The sequence below is a fragment of the Salvelinus alpinus genome, chromosome 38, assembly GCF_045679555.1.
Source record: "Salvelinus alpinus chromosome 38, SLU_Salpinus.1, whole genome shotgun sequence".
In the NCBI taxonomy this organism is placed as follows: domain Eukaryota; kingdom Metazoa; phylum Chordata; class Actinopteri; order Salmoniformes; family Salmonidae; genus Salvelinus; species Salvelinus alpinus.
Window position 1 is genome coordinate 9,797,937 of NC_092123.1, and position 13,889 is coordinate 9,811,825.

At 45.5% G+C, this 13,889-nt stretch overlaps 1 protein-coding gene across 1 annotated transcript; it reads right to left on the reverse strand.

The window, feature by feature from the left end:
• Window positions 1-7,380: 7,380 nt before the first annotated feature.
• On the reverse strand, window positions 7,381-13,229 carry LOC139566346 (leucine-rich repeat-containing protein 58-like). The gene is made up of 4 exons (XM_071387463.1): window positions 12,445-13,229; window positions 8,977-9,105; window positions 8,536-8,813; window positions 7,381-8,308 (listed from the first exon to the last, which is right to left on the reverse strand). Exons 1-4 carry the CDS (start codon window positions 12,897-12,899, stop codon window positions 8,115-8,117), a joined length of 1,056 nt encoding a protein of 351 aa, XP_071243564.1. The 5' UTR covers window positions 12,900-13,229; the 3' UTR covers window positions 7,381-8,114.
• Window positions 13,230-13,889: the final 660 nt, after the last annotated feature.

Genomic DNA, 13,889 nt, shown 5'->3' on the forward strand with positions numbered 1-13,889 from the left:
GGCCATGCTATCCACCTAGCTACCCCTACCCCGGGCAACAGCTCTGCACCCCCCGCAGCAACTTGCCCAAGCCCCCCCCCCCCCCCCCCCCCACCCGCTTCTCCTTCACCCAAATCCAGATAGCTGATGTTCTGAAAGAGCTGCAAAATCTGGATGCCTACAAATCAGCTGGGCTAGACAATCTGGACCCTATCTTTCTAAAATGATCTGCCACAATTGTTGCAACCTCTATTACTAGCCTGTTCCACCTCTCTTTCGTATCATCTGAGATCCCTAAAGATTGGAAAGCTGCCGCGGGTGTCCCCCTCTTCAAAGGGGGAGACACTCTAGACCCAAACTGTTACAGACCTATATCCATCCTGCCCTACCTTTTTAAAGTCTTCGAAAGCCAAGTTAACAAACAGATCACCGACCATTTCGAATCCCACAGGAACCTTCTCCGCTATGCAATCTGGTTTCCGAGCTGGTCATGGCTGCACCTCAGCCATTACATTTACATTTAAGTCATTTAGCAGACGCTCTTATCCAGAGCGACTTACAAATTGGTGCATTCACCTTATGATATCCAGTGGAACAACCACTTTACAATAGTGCATCTAACTCTTTTAAGGGGGGGAGGGTTAGAAGGATTACTTTATCCTATCCTAGGTATTCCTTAAAGAGGTGGGGTTTCAGGTGTCTCCGGAAGGTGGTGATTGACTCCGCTGACCTGGCGTCGTGAGGGAGTTTGTTCCACCATTGGGGTGCCAGAGCAGCGAACAGTTTTGACTGGGCTGAGCGGGAACTGTACTTCCTCAGAGGTAGGGAGGCGAGCAGGCCAGAGGTGGATGAACGCAGTGCCCTTGTTTGGGTGTAGGGCCTGATCAGAGCCTGAAGGTACGGAGGTGCCGTTCCCCTCACAGCTCCGTAGGCAAGCACCATGGTCTTGTAGCGGATGCGAGCTTCAACTGGAAGCCAGTGGAGAGAGCGGAGGAGCGGGGTGACGTGAGAGAACTTGGGAAAGTTGAACACCAGACGGGCTGCGGCGTTCTGGATGAGTTGTAGGGGTTTAATGGCACAGGCAGGGAGCCCAGCCAACAGCGAGTTGCAGTAATCCAGACGGGAGATGACAAGTGCCTGGATTAGGACCTGCGCCGCTTCCTGCGTGAGGCAGGGTCGTACTCTGCGAATGTTGTAGAGCATGAACCTACAGGAACGGGTCACCGCCTTGATGTTAGTTGAGAACGACAGGGTGTTGTCCAGGATCACGCCAAGGTTCTTAGCACTCTGGGAGGAGGACACAATGGAGTTGTCAACCGTGATGGCGAGATCATGGAACGGGCAGTCCTTCCCCGGGAGGAAGAGCAGCTCCGTCTTGCCGAGGTTCAGCTTGAGGTGGTGATCCGTCATCCACACTGATATGTCTGCCAGACATGCAGAGATGCGATTCACCACCTGGTTATCAGAGGGGGGAAAGGAGAAGATTAATTGTGTGTCGTCTGCATAGCAATGATAGGAGAGACCATGTGAGGATATGACAGAGCCAAGTGACTTGGTGTATAGCGAGAATAGGAGAGGCCCTAGAACAGAGCCCTGGGGGACACCAGTGGTGAGAGCACGTGGTGCGGAGACAGATTCTCGCCACGCCACCTGGTAGGAGCGACCTGTCAGGTAGGACGCAATCCAAGCGTGGGCCGCGCCGGAGATGCCCAGCTCGGAGAGGGTGGAGAGGAGGATCTGATGGTTCACAGTATCAAAGGCAGCCGATAGGTCTAGAAGGATGAGAGCAGAGGAGAGAGAGTTAGCTTTAGCAGTGCGGAGCGCCTCCGTGACACAGAGAAGAGCAGTCTCAGTTGAATGACTAGTCTTGAAACCTGACTGATTTGGATCAAGAAGGTCATTCTGAGAGAGATAGCAGGAGAGCTGGCCAAGGACGGCACGTTCAAGAGTTTTGGAGAGAAAAGAAAGAAGGGATACTGGTCTGTAGTTGTTGACATCGGAGGGATCGAGTGTAGGTTTTTTCAGAAGGGGTGCAACTCTCGCTCTCTTGAAGACGGAAGGGACGTAGCCAGCGGTCAAGGATGAGTTGATGAGCGAGGTGAGGTAAGGGAGAAGGTCTCCGGAAATGGTCTGGAGAAGAGAGGAGGGGATAGGGTCAAGCGGGCAGGTTGTTGGGCGGCCGGCCGTCACAAGACGCGAGATTTCATCTGGAGAGAGAGGGGAGAAAGAGGTCAAAGCACAGGGTAGGGCAGTGTGAGCAGAACCAGCGGTGTCGTTTGACTTAGCAAACGAGGATCGGATGTCGTCGACCTTCTTTTCAAAATGGTTGACGAAGTCATCAGCAGAGAGGGAGGAGGGGGGAGGAGGGGGAGGAGGATTCAGGAGGGAGGAGAAGGTGGCAAAGAGCTTCCTAGGGTTAGAGGCAGATGCTTGGAATTTAGAGTGGTAGAAATTGGCTTTAGCAGCAGAGACAGAAGAGGAGAATGTAGAGAGGAGGGAGTGAAAGGATGCCAGGTCCGCAGGGAGGCGAGTTTTCCTCCATTTCCGCTCGGCTGCCCGGAGCCCTGTTCTGTGAGCTCGCAATGAGTCGTCGAGCCACGGAGCAGGAGGGGAGGACCGAGCCGGCCTGGAGGATAGGGGACATAGAGAGTCAAAGGATGCAGAAAGGGAGGAGAGGAGGGTTGAGGAGGCAGAATCAGGAGATAGGTTGGAGAAGGTTTGAGCAGAGGGAAGAGATGATAGGATGGAAGAGGAGAGAGTAGCGGGGGAGAGAGAGCGAAGGTTGGGACGGCGTGATACCATCCGAGTAGGGGCAGTGTGGGAAGTGTTGGATGAGAGCGAGAGGGAAAAGGATACAAGGTAGTGGTCGGAGACTTGGAGGGGAGTTGCAATGAGATTAGTGGAAGAACAGCATCTAGTAAAGATGAGGTCAAGCGTATTGCCTGCCTTGTGAGTAGGGGGGGAAGGTGAGAGGGTGAGGTCAAAAGAGGAGAGGAGTGGAAAGAAGGAGGCAGAGAGGAATGAGTCAAAGGTAGACGTGGGGAGGTTAAAGTCACCCAGAACTGTGAGAGGTGAGCCATCCTCAGGAAAGGAACTTATCAGGGCGTCAAGCTCATTGATGAACTCTCCAAGGGAACCTGGGGGGCGATAAATGATAAGGATGTTAAGCTTGAAAGGGCTGGTAACTGTGACAGCATGGAATTCAAAGGAGGCGATAGACAGATGGGTCAGGGGAGAAAGAGAGAATGTCCACTTGGGAGAGATGAGGATCCCAGTGCCACCACCCCGCTGACCAGAAGCTCTCGGGGTGTGCGAGAACACGTGGGCAGACGAGGAGAGAGCAGTAGGAGTAGCAGTGTTATCAGTGGTAATCCATGTTTCCGTCAGTGCCAAGAAGTCGAGGGACTGGAGGGAAGCATAGGCTGAGATGAACTCTGCCTTGTTGGCCGCAGATCGGCAGTTCCAGAGGCTGCCTGAGACCTGGAACTCCACGTGGGTCGTGCGCGCTGGGACCACCAGGTTAGAGTAGCAGCGGCCACGCGGTGTGAAGCGTTTGTATGGTCTGTGCAGAGAGGAGAGAACAGGGATAGCCATGTTCAAGGTCCTAAACGATATCATAACCGCCATCGATAAAAGACAGTACTGTGCAGCCGTCTTCATCGACCTGGCCAAGGCTTTCGACTCTGTCAATCACTGCATTCTTATCGGCAGACTCAATAGCCTTGGTTTCTCAAATGACTGCCTTGCCTGGTTCACCAACTACTTCTCAGATAGAGCTCAGTGTCACGTTCCTGACCTGTTTTCTGTTGTTTTTGTATGTGTTTAGTTGGTCAGGGCGTGAGTTGGGGTGGGCAGTCTGTGTTGCTTGTTCTATGTTTAGTGTCATTGTTAATTTACCTTGTATGGTTCTCAATCAGAGGCAGGTGTTTGACGTTTCCTCTGATTGAGAACCATATATAGGTAGGTTGTTTCACATTGTTTGTTGTGGGTGGTTGTCTTCCGTGTCTGTATGTCTACCACACGGGACTGTTTCGTTTGTCGTTCCTCATCCGAGGAGGAGGAATTAGACAGTCGTTACACTCAGTGTGTCAAATCGGAGGGCCTGTTGTCCGGACCTTTGGCAGTCTCTATGGGGGTGCCACAGGGTTCAATTCTCGGGCCAACTCTTTTCTCTGTATATATCAATGATGTCGCTCTTGCTGCTGCTGATTCTCTGATCCACCTCTACGCAGACGACACCATTCTGTATACATCTGGCAATTCTTTGGACACTGTGTTAACAAACCTCCAAACGAGCTTCAATGCCATACAACTCTCCTTCCGTGGCCTCCAACTGCTCTTAAATGCTAGTAAAACTAAATGCATGCTCTTCAACCGATCGCTGCCCGCACCCGCCCGCCCGACTAGCATCACTAGTCTGGACGGTTCTGACTTAGAATATGTGGACAACTACAAGTAAACTCTCGTTCCAGACTCACATTAAGCATCTCCAATCCAAAATTAAATCTAGAATCGGCTTCCTATTTTGCAAACAAAGCCTCCTTTACTCATGCTGCCAAACATACCCTCGTCAAACTGACTATCCTACCGATCCTTGACTTCGGCGATGTCATTTACAAAATAGCCTCCAACATTCTACTCAGCAAATTGGATGTAGTCTATCACAGTGCCATCAGTTTTGTCACTCAAGCTCCATATACTACCCACCAATGCGACCTGTATGCTCTCGTTGGCTGGCCCTCGCTACATATCCGTCGCCAAACCCACTGGCTCCAGGTCATCTATAAGTCTTTGCTAGGTACAGCCCCAACTTATCTCAGCTCACTGGTCACCATAGCAACACCCACCCATAGCACGGGCTCCAGCAGGTATATTTATCTGGTCATCCCCAAAGCCAACACCTTCTTTGGCCGCCTTTCCTTCCAGTTCTCTGCTGCCAATGACTGGAGCGAATTGTAAAAGTCACTGAAGCTAGAAACTTATATCTCCCTCACTAACTATAAACATCAGCTGTCAGAGCAGCTTACCAATAATTGCACCTTTTCACAGCCCATCTGTAAATAGCCCACCCAACTACCTCATCCCCGTATAGTTATTTTTTTGCTCTTTTGCACCCCAGTATCTCTACTTGCACATCATCATCTGCACATCTATCACTCCAGTGTTCATGCTAAATTGTAATTATTTTGCCACTATGGACTATTTATTGCCTCTCTACATTTGCACACACTGTATATAGATTTTTCTATTTTGTTATTGACTGTACGTTTGTTTATCCCATGTGTAACTCTGTGTTGTTGTTTTTGTCACACTGCTTTGCTTTATCTTGGCCTGGTCGCAGTTGTAAATGAGAACTTGTTCTCAACTGGCCTACCTGGTTACATAAAGGTGAAATAAAAAAATAAAAAAAATAAAAATGTGAAAAGTAAGTACACTCTTTGGAAAGTGGTCATTTTTTAATTGTATTTTTTACGTATTTGGACACATGGATATTTCAGCTAAATTGCAACCAAATTCATCGATGAAGGTAACCCAATTTAACAAATACCACACAAAAACATTTACTTCGAAATTGTTATGCAATTAAAATAAACAAAAATATAATTTCCTTCTGCAGAAATAATTTGTACCCCCACTGCCTTTACCATCACCTAAAATGGCTAAAATTAGGATCAGGTGCACCCAAACTGGTGACAATTATTAAGAAATCATTAGAGAGTACCTTGGGAGGGTCCAGCCTTCCGTAAAGATTAGAAACTTGGTCTGGTTTGGTATTAAACACATGGGTGTGTGGTAACACATCATGCAAAGATCAAAATACCTATCCGAGGCCATCAGAAGAAAAGTTATTGATGCCCGTGAGTCTGGGAGGGGTTACAAATACATTTCCAAGCATTTCGAAGTACATCATTTCACTGTCCGACGGATCATCTACAAATGGAGAAAATTCCAAACCACAGGCAATCTACTTAGGACAGGTCGTCCCACCAAATTCAGCCCAAGAGCTGACCGAAAGATGCTCATAGAAGTCTCTAAGAACCCCAGGGTAACATCAAGGGATCTACCTGCCACTCTTGCCACAATCAATTTTGAAGTGCATGAGTCAACGGTCAGAAAGAGACACAAACACAAACTTGGCCTACATGGGTGGTCAGGAAGGAAGAAGCCTCTGCTCTCAAAAAATAATATCAAGACACGACTGACGTTTGCCAGACAACACCTGGGTAAAGACCAAGACTACTGGGACAATGTGCTCTGGACAGATGAGTCAAAGGTGGAGTTGTTTGGCCGCAATGCCAGACGCCATCTTTGCCGAAAAGAAACACTGCCTTTGAACAGAAGAACCTCATACCAACCGTAAAGCATGGAGGCGGTGGCATTATGGTTTGGGCCTGCTTTGTTGCCTGAGGGCCAACTTTAACGCAGCCCGGACACAGAAATATAATAAAATGGAACAAAAACAATATCGTGCAGTATTACACTTTATCATCATGCTAAATTCTTCACATTGGAATGATTATTGCCACAATTATTGCCCCGGGTAACAGCTAGATGTTCTTTACCATTCGGCCATCAGATTTCCCACCAATGCTCTTTTATAGGACACATCACTGCACTCTATACTCTTCTATAAACTGGTCATCTCTGTATACCCGTCGCAAGACCCACTGGTTGATGCTTATATATAAAACCCTCTTAGGCCTCACTCCCACCTATCTGAGGTATCTACTGCAGCCCTCCTCCTCCACATAAAACACCCGTTCTGCCAGTCACATTCTGTTAAAGGTCCCCAAAGTACACACATCCCTGGGTCGCTCGTCTTTTCAGTTCGCTGCATTTAGCGACTGGAACGAGCTGCAACAAACACTCAAACTGAACAGTTTTATCTCAATCTCTTCATTCAAAGACTCATTCATGGACACTTTTACTGACAGTTGTGGCTGCTTTGCGTGATGTATTGTTGTCTCTACCTTCTTGCCCTTTGTGCTGTTGTCTGTGACCAATAATGTTTGTACCCTGTTTTGTGCTGCTACCATGTTGTGTTGCTACCATGCTGTGTTGCCATGTGTTGCTGCCTTGCTATGTTGTTGTCATAGGCCTCTCTTTATGTAGTGTTGTGTTGTCTCTCCTGTCTTGATGTGTGTTTTGTCCTGTATTTTATTTTATTTATTTTTTAATCCCAGCCCCCGTCCCCACAGGAGGCCTTTTGCCTTTAGCCTTTTGGTAGGCCATCATTGTAAATAAGAATTTGACTTGCTTAGTTAAATAAAGGTTCAATAACAAATTAGTTTTAAAAAACAGCATTATCTTATGTATCCAGTTAACAGAAGAGTACTCATGTCAATTATATACTGTATGTATAAAATAAACAGATATAATATATAGATATTAATTTCAAAATTGATTCAAATAAATGTTTTATTTAAAACAATCAAACCAATGTAAAACATTTAATTCACAGTACAAGCTCTGGATTAGTCTCTTTGAGCAAGAGATAATCACATTAACATACACAACTTTCCCCTTGGTTTGTAACACAAAATGTTGTTTTGTGAGATAAGGGAAGGCATTAATGGGAAGGGAAGGTGTGTAAATGCTGCAGGCGACAGAGACTACTGTATATTAGGACTGCATGTGTGAGCAAACAAAGTGTCAACAGAAGTATGACGATTAAAGGGTAACTGTTAAGAAGAGGTGATTTAAAAAAAAAGCATGGAACACATTCTGCGTTTCTGAATCTATATTGTAAAGAAAATCCATTTTTACATACAATTCATTCATCCCTTCATGTTAACACAGAAACTACAAACTGAGGATCTACATGAAAATACATTTGATGAGTGCTCTACAACAAAATCAGTCCTCCATAAGCTTCAGTTAGATGTTTAAAACACTACACCTTCGAAAAATCTATTATAAACTGTGGTTAATTTACTTTACAATCAATCCATTAGGAATACTACATCTAATGTTGAAAGTGGCACCCTATTGGAAGTGAACAGCTCAGTGTCGGTGTTTATCGTGTATGGCACAGGAGAAGTTGGGTTAGTCAGGTCAGTTGGGAGTCAAGGAAACTGTCCATCATCCAATATGTGTGTCAGTGAACTCGAGGTCCTTTCACTTTCCACTTTCCTCTATCCCAGAAGCACTCTCTGCAGCCTGTTGGCCGACACGCACTTCTCGTCCTCCGACTCAGCGTCGCTCTGCGGGTTGGAGCTGCAGGGAGAGGTGCATTCTGGGGAGCACAGGTAGTGCATGAAGGGTAGCCGATACTTCCCGCAGAAGTCCACAAACTTGATGTGCCTCACACACGAGTCAAAGTACACACCTGAGAGGAAGAAGACAAGTAGCACAACAATATGAGAGCAATACAAATATCTCAAAGTTTGATTTTATTTTCAAACAGGATTTTTGAATATGTTTTATTTGAAATTTTCCTCAAATTATTGAGGAGGACCAGCCTCCTCTTCCTCCCTGGACGAGCCTTCTCTGATCCACTCACAAATACTAGTACATAAGTATGTAACCTAAACCTGTCCCCTCTCCTCCACTTACCAGTACATTTAGGGTTGGGACACTTGCTGGCCAGGTCCAGGTAGTGCACCAGGTTTCCAGGCAGGTAATTGGGGGGGTAGGGTAAGTTGCAGGACTTGATGGTCCGTCCGGCCAGCTCCAACAGGGAGGGAGGGTCGTAAGTCATGTCCTTGATGAAGCGGACCACCAGGGGGTTGCCACGGAGACTGAGCTCCTGCAGGTGCACCAGGCTGAGGATCTCACGTGGTAGGTAGGTGAGTAGGTTGTTATGGAGACTGAGGCAGCGCAGGGAGTAGAGTCTACAAACAGACATATTCAGACATGACAGTGAATCATGGCTTTAGCTCAGCAGGCTAACACAGTCTTATGACACACAGGAGACCCAAGTAAAAAAAATAAAAAATGTCGGTCAAATTAATAAATTATGTAAAGTCAGTGTTTCTCCTATGGGATGGCCCTCACCTGGTGAGTTGGGGGGGTACACTTTGTATCCGGTTGTCACAAAGGACCAAGTATCTGAGACCGCGAAGGCTGGCCAGCTCTGGTGGGATGGAGGTGATGAGGTTCCCACCCAAATAAAGCATCTCCAGACTGCATCAGATCAGAGAAAAATAAAATAATTCTTCACGCTTGGAATGACAGGGAACATTGCTAAATTAACATACAGATGTAGTATCTTAATTTGAACCAGTTTTCTACAGCATAAAAATAATCCCGCAGCAACAGGAAATGTGAATTATTATGTGGATTATATAATGCACAATGTTCAAAGGTCAAGAATAGCCAGACAGTTGTCTAAATCCAGAAGATGTTGAAATTCCAGGGTTCAAAGATTGGACTGAGTGGTCTGTTTGTTTTTGGAGAATCGCTGTGATAAGTTTACACACATACAGTGGGGAGAACAAGTATTTGATACACTGACAATTTTGCAGGTTTTCCTACTTACAAAGCATGTAGAGGTCTGTAATTTTTATCATAGGTACACTTCAACTGTGAGAGAAGGAATCTAAAACAAAAATCCAGAAAATCACATTGTATGATTTTTAATTAATTAATTTGCATTTTATTGCATGACATAAGTATTTGATACATCAGAAAAGCAGAACTGAATATTTGGTACAGAAACCTTAGTTTGCAATTACAGAGATCATACGTTTCCTGTAGTTCTTGACCAGGTTTGCACACACTGCAGCAGGGATTTTGGCCCACTCCTCCATACAGACCTTCTCCAGATCCTTCAGGTTTCGGGGCTGTCGCTGGGCAATACGGACTTTCGGCTCCCTCCAAAGATTTTCTATTGGGTTCAGGTCTGGAGACTGGCTAGGCCACTCCAGGACCTTGAGATGCTTCTTACGGAGCCACTCCTTAGTTGCCCTGGCTGTGTGTTTCGGGTCGTTGTCATGCTGGAAGACCCAGCCACGACCCATCTTCAATGCTCTTACTGAGGGAAGGAGGTTGTTGGTCAAGATCTCGCGATACATGGCCCCATCCATCCTCCCTTCAATACGGTGCAGTCGTCCTGTCCCCTTTGCAGAAAAGCATCCCCAAAGAATGATGTTTCCACCTCCATGCTTCACGGTTGGGATGGTGTTCTTGGGGTTGTACTCATCCTTCTATTCCTCCAAACACGGCGAGTGGAGTTTAGAGCAAAAAGCTCTATTTTTGTCTCATCAGACCACATGACCTTCTCCCATTCCTCCTCTGGATCATCCAGATGGTCATTGGCAAACTTCAGACGGGCCTGGACATGCGCTGGCTTGAGCAGGGGGACCTTGCGTGCGCTGCAGGATTTTAATCCATGACGGCGTAGTGTGTTACTAATGGTTTTCTTTGAGACTGTGGTCCCAGCTCTCTTCAGGTCATTGACCAGGTCCTGCCGTGTAGTTCTGGGCTGATCCCTCACATTCCTCATGATCATTGATGCCCCACGAGGTGAGATCTTGCATGGAGCCCCAGACCGAGGGTGATTGACCGTCATCTTGAACTTCTTCCATTTTCTAATAATTGTGCCAACAGTTGTTGCCTTCTCACCAAGCTGCTTGGCTATTGTCCTGTAGCCCATCCCAGCCTTGTACAGGTCTACAATTTATCCCTGATGTCCTTACACAGCTCTCTGGTCTTGGCCATTGTGGAGAGGTTGGAGTCTGTTTGATTGAGTGTGTGGACAGGTGTCTTTTATACAGGTAACGAGTTCAAACAGGTGCAGTTAATACAGGTAATGAGTGGAGAACAGGAGGGCTTCTTAAAGAAAAACTAACAGGTCTGTGAGAGCCGGAATTCTTACTGGTTGGTAGGTGATCAAATACTTATGTCATGCAATAAAATGCAAATTAATTACTTAAAAATCATACAATGTGATTTTCTGGATTTTTGTTTTAGATTCCGTCTCTCACAGTTGAAGTGTACCTATGATAAAAATGACAGACCTCTACATGCTTTGTAAGTAGGAAAACCTGCAAAATCGGCAGTGTATCAAATACTTGTTCTCCCCACTGTACTAAACTCTTGAACACCTCCAGAACGAACACCTGCCAACTTTCTCTGATAAAGCTGACAACAGCAGAAAAACAGAGGAGATAGAGGGAGAGTTAGTTAAGAATTTAACTCCAGTGTTTGACAATTTATGTCAACGGAAGAGATACAGAATGAAGAGAAGAGATGATTGTAAAACGTCTTCTCCTTTTAGAAAGAGATTGAGAGAGAGAGAGAGAACGAGAGATCCTATGAGAGAAACGTCAAGAGGGGAGGCCTTATGATGCATAGCACAGCCGCTAACTTAGCTACAATACAGTCTGAAACGGCTGTAGGCTTTTGGGGGGTGTCCAATGGACTTTTTCATCTTATCTTTATTCTATAACTTGTTCTCCACTCTGTTCCAAATCCTAAACCCCCATTTTCCTCTCTCACGGTGCCAGTCCCCCACTGTGGCCAGGCAATTTGTCAAATGACCTTGTTTTGTAACATGGCACACAGCCAGCCAGACAGGCTAAGCTACACTGACGAGCTGATTCCAAAGATTTGTGTCAATGCAGCACCAAGATGGACACTATGGGCTCCTGTACCATCATGCAGGACATAATCAGGAACAACATGCTCACGCGGAACCTATCTAGCTGAATACAGCAACAGCATTGATTTTATGCAAACTTATTTGCCCGTTATCTTAACCATCACCATCTAGTTCCTGAATGCACACCTTGAAATTACCGCTGTACTTCTGGAGCCCCAGGCATTTCATTAGGACAGCAACAGAGCTTAATATTCATGGTTATAATGGTTATTATGGGCATGCTATTATCAGGTAAGGCGCAGGTAGCCTAGCGATTCAGAGTGATGGGCTAGTAAGTGGCAGGTTCGAATCCCTGACCTATGTGAACAATCTGTCGATGAGTCCTTGAACAAGGCACTCAACCCTAATGGCTCCTATTTTTAATTTGTATTTAACTAGGCAAACCAGGTAAGAACAAATGTTTATTTCCAATGACGGCCTACACCCGCCAAACCCGGACGACGCTGGGCCAATTGTGCGCCGCCATATGGGACTCCCAATCATCCTATGAGTCGTTCTGGATAAGAGTGTATGCTAAATGACTCAAATATATATGATAAGGGCAACATAATCTTGATGTGGAGATTTCTTTATTCACATTTGAGTGTCCCAACGTTACGTTATTAGAAGTAAAGAGTGTATAAGCTCAGAAGCTTAAAAGCTTAAAGCTCATCTAAATTTCAACAACCTCACTCCGTCATGCGTAGATAGTTGTTTGTTAAAAGTCCCCCTTTATATTAAGTGCCTATAAAACCTATGATTGCATGGTAATTAACGTTAAATGGGGTACTATGGTGTAGGTAGTTAGTTGCATTGTAACAAATACCGTTAGCGGCAATAGAGTTTTAACAATGTAGGCTATAATGTATCAGTAGTCTTACCTGGTAACATTTTCTATCTCTGCGGGGATAGCTTTGAGTCTGTTACCCCCAAGAGACAGATATTTTAATCGCTGGAGTTTTAGAAACTGAATGGGCACCTCTTCAAATATGTTCCCACTGAAGTTCAATGTGTCTATCTGCATGGACCCAAATTCCTTTGGGAACGAAAATTCGTTCAAACGGTTGTTCTTGGCTATGAGTGTTTTGAGGTTTGACAAACGTTGAATGTCCTCACAGAGAACCGTTAATCCATTGTTGCTTATATCCAGAACTTCCAATTTGGAGAATAGACATACCGAAGCGGGAAACACGGTCAGTCGGTTGTTATACAGGTAGAGTTGTTGGGTCACTCTCCTCCGTTCGTCACCGACAGTGTCCAAATTTATGCTCTCCAGATTCAGATGGGACATGTCCAAAATGCAACCCCCCTGATCAACTGTTGCAAACAGCTCCATATTCAATACCAATTGCTATCCAGCTAGTTCAAACATATGAATGAATTAAATGTTATTTTAGAAAGTATAAATTCTTTCAGCACTGGTCACGACCGTAAAAAGCCTCTCTACGCATTCTGCTAATCTGCAAATAAATGTCCATTAAATACAGACCGCAGTCACACCACAGACCGTACACGCACAGCTGTCACATTGGCATCAAATTCACATGTCGTCGGTGTTTCAAGGCTAGTCAAGCTTTAGATTCTCCGCCCCCAGTTGAAATTAACCCGTGCATGCCTGCCTGCTCTGGTGCCACAGAACGTCTCCATGTCCAGAAATCAAGTTTGCGCGTGTGTGGATGCTTTGTAAACAGTTATCTGTTTTCACACTGAAATACATGGTTAATTAACTTTGCAATTGGAAACCCCAGCTCTCGTTTCTATTAGCCGACGAGGAACCATATCTAATATTTTGTAATATGCCCTACTAGTTTTAGTGGTAGACCTTATGTCACAAAGGTCTGGAGACATGTGAAATCATAAAATACATGTGAAATGATATAATGACCATTATAAGCCGTGGTGTATGAGACCGTATACAACGGGTATGACAAAACATTTATTTTTTACTGTTCTTGTCACACCCTGGCCTTAGTATTATTTGTTTTCTTTATTATTTTAGTTAGGTCAGGGTGTGACATGGGGTATGTGTGTGTTTTGGGTGATTATATGGTATAGGGGGTGTTGGTTGTAGTGTATGGGTTTGTGTTGAGTGTATGTGTCTAGGTATGTCTATGGTTGAGTGTAGGTGTTTAGGAAAGTCTATGGTTGCCTGATTTGGTTCTCAATCAGAGACAGCTGGTTATTGTTGTCTCTGATTGGGAGCCATATTTAAGGTAGCCATAGGCTTTAGGTGTTTGTGGGTAATTGTCTATGTCTAAACGTTAGTAGCTTGTGTGTGCGCGCACTTTCGTTTTGTAGCTTCACGGTTGTTTTGTTAGTTTGTAAA

Coding starts and splice junctions, on each gene's coding strand:
- LOC139566346 (XM_071387463.1), bottom strand. CDS start 12,899: ATGGAGCTGTTTGCAACAGTTGATCAGGGGGGTTGCATTTTGGACATG. Junction 9,106..12,444: donor GAGATAGAAAATGTTACCAG/GTAAGACTACTG, acceptor GATCTGATGCAG/TCTGGAGATGCTTTATTTGG. Junction 8,814..8,976: donor GTACCCCCCCAACTCACCAG/GTGAGGGCCATC, acceptor GTCTGTTTGTAG/ACTCTACTCCCTGCGCTGCC.